A 10,850-nucleotide genomic window follows, 5' to 3' on the forward strand; every position below is an offset into this window, starting at 1 on the left:
GCCGCGGAACCTTGGTGCGGCGGAACCTCCGTGCTGCGGCGCGGGGCCCGCCCGCGGGGCGGCTTGGGGCGGACCGCGCGGAGCCGGGGCGGGAGCTGAGGCGGGACCGGGAACCGGATCGGCACCGGGACCGGGATCGGGAATAGGGCCGGGAACAGGGCCGGGAACGGCACCTGGAGCGGCCCCCGCGCCCGGCCGGGCCGACATGTACGCGGGGCTGCAGGAGCTGGGAGTGGCCAACGGCGAGGACCTCAAGGAGACCCTGACGAACTGCACGGAGCCGCTGAAGGCCATCGAGCAGTTCCAGGTGCGCTGGGCCCGTGTGGGGCCGGGCCGTGCGGGACAGCGAGCACGGGACGGCCCCCAGCGCCCTCTGGGCTTTTCCTGGCTGTATTTGTAATCCCGAGTGCCGTTGTCATTCCCTCGGCGGGTTGTGTTGCAGACGGAGAACGGGGTGCTGCTGCCCTCGCTGCAGTATGCCCTGCCCTTCCTGGACCTTCACGGCACCCCCCGGCTCGAGTTCCACCAGTCCGTGTTCGATGAGCTGCGGGAGAAGCTGCTGGAGAGAGTCTCTGCCATCGCTTTGGAGGGGAAGGTCGAGGAGAGGTTTGTCAGCAGCCTCCTGGGAGTTCTGTGTGAAAATACAGTGGGTGGGTGACTTCTCTAAAGGAGAGTTGGGCTCTTCAGGGTCCGAGTTCCAGTGGCTTTGAGGTGGCCACTTCGTTCCTTTACTGCTGCGTGGTACCTAGTCTCATGTTTTCCCATGATTTCAGATACAAGAAGCTGGAAGATCTCCTAGAGAAGAGCTTTTCCCTGGTCAAGATGCCCTCGATACAGCCCGTGGTCATGTGTGTCATGAAGCACTTGCCCAAGGTGGGACCACTGCACTGGTTGGCCTGGTGTGATGTGGTATGTCACTGGTGTGACATCTCTGGTGTGACATCTCTGGTGTGACATCTCTGGTGTGACGTCTCTGCTGTGCCTCTGGCAGGGAGGCTCTGCTCCCTCTGCTCCTTCTGCAAGTGTGTTTTTCAGTGTCAAGAACTGACTGAGGATTCAACACATTCTTGTATCTGCTAATAGCTCAGTGGACTAATTCAAAAAGCCTTTCACATTTTCATTATCAGACGAGACTATTTCCCTATTTTCTTCAATCCATGCAGCTTCCTAAAAAGTCAAGTTTGCTGATAGGTGAATTTTTCCACAACTGTTTTGCAAATCTTTGACAAGTGGAAGGTAAGGCTTGAAAAGTGCAATTAAAAGTAGGCAGGAGGGAGAATCAGGTCTGTGAAACAAAAATCCTTACTAAAAGCATCATGTTGCACTCAATGTAATGGACTCAAAACACTGCTGGAACTTCAGTAAATTACTGAGCTTGGAAACATCACCTCAAATCTCAGCACTGGAGATTTAAAGTAGACCTTTTTTCTTCTTTGAAAGAATCAAGGGTGTGTGATTTGGGTGTTGAAGTCTCTTAGGGCTGGTCTACTGCTACACCAGGTGGGTGAATGCCCAGACTGCCTGAGGTGGGGATCACGGCATGGAGAGGATTGCCTCACCTTGAGTCCTGGGGCTGTTTGGGCACAAGATGAAAAAACATCTAAAGCTGTTGGAAAATGTTAAAAGGATGGTGCAGGGTGTGGAGGGGCCCGTGAGGAGCAGCTGAGGGCACTGGGATGGTTCAGCTGGGGCAGGCTGAGGGCAGAGCTCCCCGGGGCTGCAGCTCCTCCTGGGGCAGCTCCAGCTCTGCCCTGGGACAGGGACAGGAGCCAGGGCACGGCTGGAGCTGGGCCAGGGCAGCTCAGGCTGGAGAGCAGGAAAGGTTCTTCCCCCAGAGGTGCTGGCACTGCCCAGGCTGCCCAGGGAATGGGCACGGCCCCGAGGCTGCCAGAGCTCCAGGAGCCTTTGGCCAGCGCTGCCAGGGATGCCCAGGGTGGGATTTTGGGGGTCTGGGCAGGGACAGGGGCTGGGCTGGATAATCCTTGTGGGTCCCTCCCAGCTCAGGAGGTTCTCTGATTCCATGATTTAGATGGTTACATGGACAGGCAGGGAGGTGAGGTGCTGCTCACTCTGTACCTGCTCTGTGGATTGCAGGTCCCTGAGAAGAAGCTGAAGCTGGTGATGGCTGATAAGGACCTGTACAAGGCCTGTGCTGTGGAGGTGAAGAGGCAGATCTGGCAGGACAACCAGGCTCTCTTTGGGGATGAGGTGTCACCCTTGCTGAAGCAATACATCCTGGAGAAGGAGAACATTCTCTTCAGCAATGATATTTCCTTCTTGCAAAATTTCTTCAGTCCATCTCCCAAAACGAGACGTCAAGGAGAGGTAAGGACAAGGAAACCCTCACAATGTGCTGGTGAGGGGAATTACCAGCTTTCAGTCAACCATCACATAAATAACCTGAGCTGTTTTTTTCTGCCCATCTTCACTGCTGCAGTTGTTTAGCTGAACAAACTCTTTGCAGGAAGCACCAGGCCATTTTCTCCTGCACATTTTGATAAAAGCAGGAGGAATTATTTTAATTGTTGTGTAATAAATGATGAATGTTCTAAGTTGTTTATACACTTCAAAAAAAGAAAGGGCAGATTTTTTCTCTGGTGGTCAGTCTGGTTTTAATACACTTCAGCTGTTCTGAAGGCTGAACATCTCTTACCACATCAGTTTGATTATGCTGATATGTTAAATTCGCTTTCTTAGGACTTTTTTTAGTAGATGTATTTCAACTGAAGTTGCTTTTTTTAAAAAAAAACTATGTAGAAAGTTGTAGTTAATTGGCATCCGGAAAAGTTGAATTAAATTAAGGCAGTATAGTTTTAATTTCAGAGAGCACAGCACATCTGTTACATGAGGGTTTGTTTTAGGCTTGTTTTGCTTTCAGAATCATTTGGTGTAAATGCCCTTGTGCAATTTACTCCAGGTTTGCACTGCAGAGTTGTGCTTTAACCCCAGCTGGACATTCAGCACCACACCTCCACTTGGTCACTCTCCTTGAGGGGATGGGGGGAGAATCAGAAGGGTAGAAGAAAGAATCTGTGGGTTGGGACAAAACCAGGTTATGGCAGCTTTTAGTTTTTGAAGATCTGGTGAACATCTCTTGAACAAATGCTCTTGGAAATCTTGGGGTAAACAGTTCCTTTTCAGGACCTCATGTCCCTGCAGATGCTTCAGTCTCGGTAAATCAGATAACATAATTAATTGACATTTGTGTGTGTGTAGAATGAGAGCCTCTCTTGGTGCTGAGCCCACGTGTTCCCTCTGAGCTCAGGTGGTGCAGAAGCTGACGCAGATGATCGGGAAGAACGTGAAGCTCTACGACATGGTGCTGCAGTTCCTCAGGACCCTGTTCCTGCGCACCAGGAACGTCCATTACTGCACGCTGAGGGCAGAGCTCCTGATGTCACTGCATGACCTGGAGATCAGTGACATCTGCACTGTTGATCCCTGTCACAAGGTACCAATCACATGGGACAGACAGGGGTATTTATGGACAATTTTCTGCAAAAAGCCCAGAGAAGATGAATCCTTTCTGTAAAGAGATTTCAGACCTTAAACCTAAATGTCATCTTACACTCCTTGAACTTTTGGGTGAAAACTTCATCTTGGTTAACCAGCAGTTTGCTTTTATCTCATAACCCATGAATCGTTCAAGCTTAGGGTACTTTGGCAGTGTTAAAAGCAATGTCTAATCTGACATCTATTCTATGTAGATGCTGCAGAAATAATAAAAAACACCAGCTGGCCCCAGGTTCTTACTCCAGGCTCCCCTCCCAGTTTTGGATATGCTCCATCTGTCAGTAAACTGTGTGTAACAGTAAATACTTTGGATATTGAATTATAAGAAAACATGAAACTATTCAAATATTAGGAATTACAGATGTGGTAATGTCACAGCAGGATCTTGTTACTGGCCCCTTGTTCATGATAGCATCACTCTGACCTGGAACAAGGCCTTTTCTCTGAGGTAGTTGTTAAGTTTTACATGTATTCTGCTTAAAAAATAGTTCAGTAATACAGCTCTAAAGCAGGGACCCCTCCACTGTCAATATTCCTTTATTTAGAGTGTGGGAGTGCTATTCCAATTACCAAAATAAACCACATTTTTATTTCTAAGTGATGCTGCTTCTTTCTCAGTCCCCTACTTGTATAAATCCACAGGTGTGCAGGACGGTGGTGGATTTAATAACTGCTTCTTAATTGCCAGGGAATGCCTTCCCTGGAAGTGGAGAAAGCGACCCCAGGTTAACTTCCCTGGGCATTCCTAACCTCCTTTTGGGATGTTTGCCTTTCTGGCCTCTGTTAGTCACCAGTGTGGTACTGTGCCCAGGTGCATTAATGAAGCACCTCAATTGGAGATATTTTGAGGTCATTCTGAGCCTGTTTTCTCTGACAGCATGTGTTTTATTGCTGGTTTAATGAGTTCCTAAAGCTCCCTCCATCTGCTGACAGTTCACCTGGTGCCTTGACGCCTGCATTCGGGAGAAGTTCGTGGACAACAAGAGAGCTCGGGAATTGCAAGGATTCCTGGATGGGGTGAAGAAAGGACAAGAACAAGTGTTGGGGTAAGGCACTTGGGCTGCTAATTGGGAAACTGAAAATGGCTTCCTAGCATTCACAACACCTGACAGATGCTGTAGATGTTAATTCTTCCCTAAAGCCAGCCAAACATCCAGCAGCCCCTCTGTGCAGTCACATCCAAACATCCCTCAGTGTGCTGGGGCACAGCCAAGCACATCCTGGTGGTCTCCCCTGTGGCCTCATAACAAAATTCAGGAGCCTTTCTTAAAGAGTCAGAATAACTTATTACTAATGACTTGTCTGGCTTTAAACCCAGAGAAAATGGGCTGGTGATGTTTGTCAGTTAAAATGCTTCATTAGCTTCAAATGACAATCCTGCTGTGATCTGGTACACTTATTCTGGAAGGTTGTCTCACAGTATTTTATTTAGCTGGTACTTTTAAGATTTTGTCCATTGGTATTTTAAGCTACTCAAGAATTCATTTTTACTTGTTGTTTTTCAAAAACCTCTGGGACCTTTTGGTCAAAACCTGCCAGCTCGAAGAGCTGGGCCCACCAGAGCCTCACTATCTGTGGGCTGTCTCCCAGTGGACCTTCAGCTGGCTGTGGGAGATTTTGTGCTTGATCTCAGTGCAGAAGACTTTGAGCAATTGTTATTTGTGTTCTTTCACATCAAAACCACCATGAATGTTACTTCTTTACAAGGCAGGACAAAGTTTATGAGGTGCACACAGCTGGGTTTGGACCTGTACAATGGGGTTGTTGGTTATGTATGACAAGTGTTTGGTTTTTACTTCTTCTCAGGGACTTATCAATGATCCTGTGTGATCCCTTTGCCATTAACACCTTAGCCTTGAGCACCATAAGGCACCTGCAAGACCTGGTTGGGCAGGACACCTTACCCAGGGTAAGTATTGCAGCTTGTGTAGCTAACCTGAATTATTCTCTAGGCTGACTGACAGCCATCAGGGAAGGAATGGCACCATCCAAGTCTCATTAAGTTCCCAAATGTGGCAGTTGAAACAAGGGAAACATGATTCCTGTCCATTTGCAGCACCTGCTGCAGAGCTCTGCAGGAGCTCTTTGGACATGGTGGGCATTTTGGAACTCTGCAAACGTTGCATGGCTCATTCTGCCTGGCAGCTGTGCAAATACAGAATAATATGTAGAATCTGTGCCTCCCTGCTTTGTCCCTCCATCAATTTGTCTGACAGCAGCACCTTTCTCCTGCCATGGTGAATGCCATGGGTTTGCTTGCACAGTTCTGGTCTGGTGGCTGAGATAAAACACAGTTCCTGCAAGTGGAGTCTGCAGGAGGTGCTGAAAGGTTAAAGAAGGGCACCCTGACAGGTGCCTGAACAATGGGAGCCACTTGCTGTTTTATCCCTGAGTTGTTAAATGTTCTTGTTGCATGGAGCAACTTCCTTGTGACAGTTTAAGACTGAAAGTCATTTGGATTTCAGGACACAAACAATCTGTTCTTACACACCCTTTCTCCTCCTTTCTTCTGCTGAAATGACTTGGTTTGTCCTCTCACACATTATATTCTAGTGCACTAATTGGGCTGGACACATTTTAAAAAGATGTGCTCAGGTGGCTGCAGACTTCCTGGTGCATTATAAATTTACTACCCCCCACAAACCCTGAGGTGTGGCAGTTATTTGATGCCCATTTGAGGATCAGTTTTCAATTAACTTGAACTGAATGCCTTTAGCAGTCTTGGACAAAGCTGCTAATCCAGAACAGCTTTGAATATAAACCACTTCTTCCAAATAAATATCTCATGTGAAGATCAAAATAGCTGTTTTTCTTCTCCCCTTAAAATTGGAGGAAAGCCCGGATCTGCTGCTGCTCCTTAGGATGCTGTCTTTGGGACAGGGGGCCTGGGACATGATTGACAGCCAAGTCTTCAAGGAACCAAAAATGGTGAGCCCTTTTGATGTTAAGAATTCAACACAATTAATCAAATTTAGACTTGTTTGTTATTTTATTGCATTCCTGATTAAACATTTGTTCTCCAAATGTCTCAGCTTTCTTGGGGAAAAAACAGTGGTCACAGAGCAGCTGTTCTGGACATGCTGTGAGCTTCCATTACCCACCTTTTTATTTCTATGGATGCCTGGTCCTTACTGTTCTAAAATCAGCCTGTACCTCTGCTAAATGCTCCACTGGTTGCTCATTGCTCTCTCATTTTTCCTGGAGTCTTGCACACAACTGATGTGTTTGTAGAACACATCTTGCATGAGGAAAGCAGGATTTCCAGGACTGGTCTCAAACTCTGGTAGCAGTTCAGAAGCTTTTCATTGACAAGAAAAATGTTTTTTTCCTCCCAGCTCTCTGTTACAGCAGTTTAATGTAGTGCCACATTGAACTGTAATCTTTACATGCTTTGGAAATCCTTTCCCAGTGTTACAGGAATCCCTGGTGTAGTTCAGCTGAGGGTAGGAGGGCCAACCCTGGTGTTGCACAGTGGGGCTGTTCCTTAGGAGGAATTTGCTGTTTCTGTTCTGAACTATAAAGCAGTAAATGTTTTATAAACACCTAGGGGCACATTTGAAGTCTCCAAAATGCATCCACTCCTGGCTGCTAGGATGTTTAAATTCACCCAGGGAGGGTGTGCATAACACCGGGACTGTAGCAGTAAGAGTGACCAGTAATTCTGAAGGTAGTGCTGTGATTTGTGCTACCTCATGAACCTATAAGGGAAAATACTCAGTTTCTTTCCAAAGGGAGTCTCTGAATCAGCTTTTGAAACCTGATTTATTTGTGGTTATGTTACCACAAATAAGCCTGGGCCATGCTGGCAGTGAGTGATTGTTGGTATCAGCAGTTTGATGTCATCCTGAACACATGCCATGCCTGCAGCAGTGCTGGGAAGGGCCTCTCAGAAGAAATGCTACACAGTTGTCCCAAGAAAGGGTTTGAGCAGCAGTGTTTCTGTAGTGACATGAAGTAGAGTTTTCCTAATTACCATGGAACGCATGGAAGTGAATTATTCAGGAATTTTGACTGGAACTGGCTGGTTTTCCTCAGTGTAGGATGAGGCTACTCACACTGCCTTGCAATTGTCACAGCACTTGAGGACGATCAGGTAGCAAGAAGTGACTGATGATGGCTTTGTTCTCTTCCCTCTCTCCAAGGAAGCCGAACTGATCACCAGGTTCCTGCCCCTGCTGATGTCCTTTGTGGTGGATGACCACACCTTCACTGTGGATCAGAAGCTGCCCTCGGAGGAGAAGGGACCAATCCCCTACCCCAGCACCATTCCCGAGGCTTTCACCAAGTAGGTGCCTGGCCATACCCCCTGCAGGGTCTGGCACCAAAGCAGCAAGGAGCCAGCCAGACCTGGCAGGGAAAACTGCCTGTGGTAAAGGCAAGGCTTCCTGGGATAAGATTCAGTGCTAATTAATCAAGTTTGAACTTTCCTTTTAACAAAACAGGTTTCCCTTGTGCCCCTCAAATAAAATCTATCTACACGAAGTAATATTTCTATAATGGGCAATTTTGTCATTGAATCTGAGAGTATTTGGTGTTTCTGTCAGGCAGTGAATGCTGAGTTTTGGGTGATATTTGGGTGCAGCTGGATGAGTGCCCCTGTTGAAGAGCACTGTGTAAATCATAAATTTGGCATTTTTGACACCCACACTCTCTCTGTTGATAACCTGTCACTCCAGGGACATCAGAAAGATAATTAAAACCTCCGTGTGCTCTGCTGTGTTCAGATCTTCCACTGATTTCTAGCACCATTCTTGTCTGTGTGCCAGAATCTGGTATACTGGGTCCTGGTAGCTGTGCTCTCCTCTATCACAGTGTTAATCTTTGACTTTTGGGAGACTAAAACATTATTGGATTTTTATTGGGCTTATTATAAAGCCCATTTTGAACAGCACTTTTATCATGAATACATTATAAATGTTGACAGTTGAATCCAGCTGTTTGCTGAATGTTCAAATTCCAGTTTTTCTGGAGTATGGTAGTGAACATAAGGATGATCCATCTGCTCACTCACTGAATAGCTGCTCTTCAGTGGGTTTGAGGTTAGCCACTGCTATACCTGCTTGATAACTACCCCAAAAGTACTTCAAACCTCTTAAAAATAAATTAAAAAAAGCTTTATTGATGAATAAACTTTGCTTGTGCCATAACAGGTTCATGCAGGAGAACAGAATAGCTTGTGAGATTGGGCTGTATTACATCCTTCACATCACCAAACAGAGGAACAAGAATGCTTTTCTGAGGCTGCTGCCAGCACTAGGTAAGTTTTTGTCTCATCTTCTGTTCTATGGCTGTTTGCCTCGTATTGGATACCCAGGAGGGCACTAAACCTGGAGTGACAGGGATGTCAGAGCCAGGAACATAATGGCTCTTCTGGTCACTTAGTTGTGAGTCCTTGCAGGAGTGTTTGGGTTCTGCAGTTTTCTGCTGATGTGAGAATTTAGGGACAGTGGCTGAGGTCAGTGGTTCCTTACATCAAGGCCTCCACTAACAATGAGATCAGTTGAGAACCATTTGCGTGAATTCGAGGGGTAACAGAGCAGGTGCCCCAATTCTGCTGCTGCCCACACTGGTCGCAGGTGGCCAGAAGTTGCTGGGACTTGGCTTTGTGTGATGGGAAAACTGGTAACAAAATAGGACTGAACAGAGCCATATTTTTTTTCACCAGTAGTATCTTGTTCACTGACTCCTCTGGGATGAGTTGCAGGAGAGCTCTGGAGCAATCTGCTCCTAATCTTTTGTGTCTGAAAGATCAAAGCCACCTGCCTGGGCTGCCTGTTACCAAAGGAAATGAGAAAAAAAATGAAAGGAAGTAGGCTTAGATGAGGTACTGGGAAGAAATTCTTCCCTGTGAGAGGGGGGAGGCCCTGGCACAGGGTGCCCAGAGCAGCTGTGGCTGTCCCTGGATCCCTGGCAGTGCCCAAGGCCAGGCTGGACAGGGCTGGGAGCAGCCTGGGACAGAGAAAGGTGTCCCTGCCCAGGGCAGGGAGTAGCAGTGGATGAGTTTTGAAGTCCTTTCCAATCCAAACCATTCTATGATGAAACCTCACTGCAGGGTTTTCAGCAGGAACAGGAGCTGTGTGGACAGGTTTTGGCACATCTTTCCTTCCCATGTTTTGCAGTTGAGACATTCAGTGACTTGGCCTTCAGTGACATTTTTCTGCACCTGCTCACTGGTAACCTCACCCTGCTCAGTGATGAGTTTGCACTCGAGGAGTTCTGCACCAGTCTTTTTGATGGCTTCTTCCTCACTGCCTGCTCCAGGTAAAGCAGATTTTTCTCACTGGAGAGAAGGAGTTTTCAGAATGCCTGACAGAGTTGAACTGCTTTGAACAATAGTTTAGGAGTTCACCAAATTCTTCACAAGCAGTGGAAATACAAGCCTGATGCCGTTTTCCTTTATAGAAAGGTCTATGTTTGGGAATGAAGTTTTTATCAGCAAAGTGGTTATGTCTTGACTGTGAATTATTATCTAAACTGCTATTCATTATCCCTAAGATGGAGTTGCAAAGGAGAATATCCTTCAGGCTTTGCAGGAGCTCTGGCTATGTAGAGTTAACTTCAGCTCTTTGCAGTATCACCAGTGTGCAAAAATCTGTTGTTACCTCTGGTCAGTCACTCTGGTTTAGCTGGTGGCCTGCAGACAAGTTCAGCCTCCAGAAAGCTTCCCTACAAGTGGCTGAAATTACTGCTGGAGCATAGCAGCATGTGCTGCTGCCTGCTCCACACACTCTATGCTTAAAATCTCCTTCTCCCTCCTCATGGTTGTGCAGGTAATCCACTCCTGTTGAACAATTTCTTTGAATCCTTGAAGGTCTAAGGCAGTGTATAGTGCTTACACTGAGTTAGCCCCTTCCAGAAGCTCAATTTCTCAGGGCTTTTGGCAACTTATAATAAAGTCTGTGGTGGGGTGAATTATTCTGGTGTTGTTGCTGTGGCTTTCTTGCTCTCAAGATTGTGTTTTTTTGTCTTGGTTACTGTCCTTTCAAATTGCTCTTGCAGGAAGGAGAATGTACACAGACATGTGCTCAGGCTGCTGCTGCATCTGCATCACAAAGTGGCCCCAGCCAAACTGGAGTCTCTCCAGAAAGCTTTGGAGCCCACCAAGCAGGTAGGAAGGGAAGCAAGGGAAAGGGAATACTGATTGCAACTGAAAGCAGCTGCTTTTCCAGATGTTGTTTAATGGAACACGAGCTCTGCTTTCCAAGTGTACCAAGCTGTGGCCTAATTACCTTGTGGCTTCCTCCTCCTCTGTTGGTTTGTGCTAAACACCCAGAGTGAAGGCACACTTGGTGTTCTGGCTAGAATGGAGTGTGACTGTCCTGTTTCCCTGTCCTGCA

General features: G+C 47.0%; 1 protein-coding gene across 4 annotated transcripts in view; it reads left to right on the plus strand.

The window, feature by feature from the left end:
• Positions 1-90: 90 nt before the first annotated feature.
• Positions 91-10,850, plus strand: part of NELFB (negative elongation factor complex member B) — a 28,697-nt gene continuing 17,937 nt past the window's right edge. For 3 of the 4 annotated variants that reach the window (XM_085593792.1, XM_021542278.3, XM_085593793.1), the window contains exons 1-12: positions 91-307; positions 443-606; positions 774-873; positions 2,095-2,325; positions 3,266-3,451; positions 4,447-4,559; positions 5,320-5,422; positions 6,346-6,441; positions 7,656-7,798; positions 8,664-8,770; positions 9,633-9,774; positions 10,513-10,621. In XM_085593792.1, coding sequence (XP_085449918.1) covers positions 206-307; positions 443-606; positions 774-873; positions 2,095-2,325; positions 3,266-3,451; positions 4,447-4,559; positions 5,320-5,422; positions 6,346-6,441; positions 7,656-7,798; positions 8,664-8,770; positions 9,633-9,774; positions 10,513-10,621 — 1,596 coding nt within the window. In that variant the 5' untranslated portion in view covers positions 91-205. Of the gene's footprint in view, positions 308-442; positions 651-773; positions 874-2,094; positions 2,326-3,265; positions 3,452-4,446; positions 4,560-5,319; positions 5,423-6,345; positions 6,442-7,655; positions 7,799-8,663; positions 8,771-9,632; positions 9,775-10,512; positions 10,622-10,850 lie in introns of all 4 variants that reach the window. The other variant, XM_085593794.1, reaches the window with a different exon arrangement.

The sequence above is a fragment of the Lonchura striata genome, chromosome 17, assembly GCF_050655825.1.
Source record: "Lonchura striata isolate lonStrDom1 chromosome 17, ASM5065582v1, whole genome shotgun sequence".
Lineage (NCBI taxonomy): Eukaryota > Metazoa > Chordata > Aves > Passeriformes > Estrildidae > Lonchura > Lonchura striata.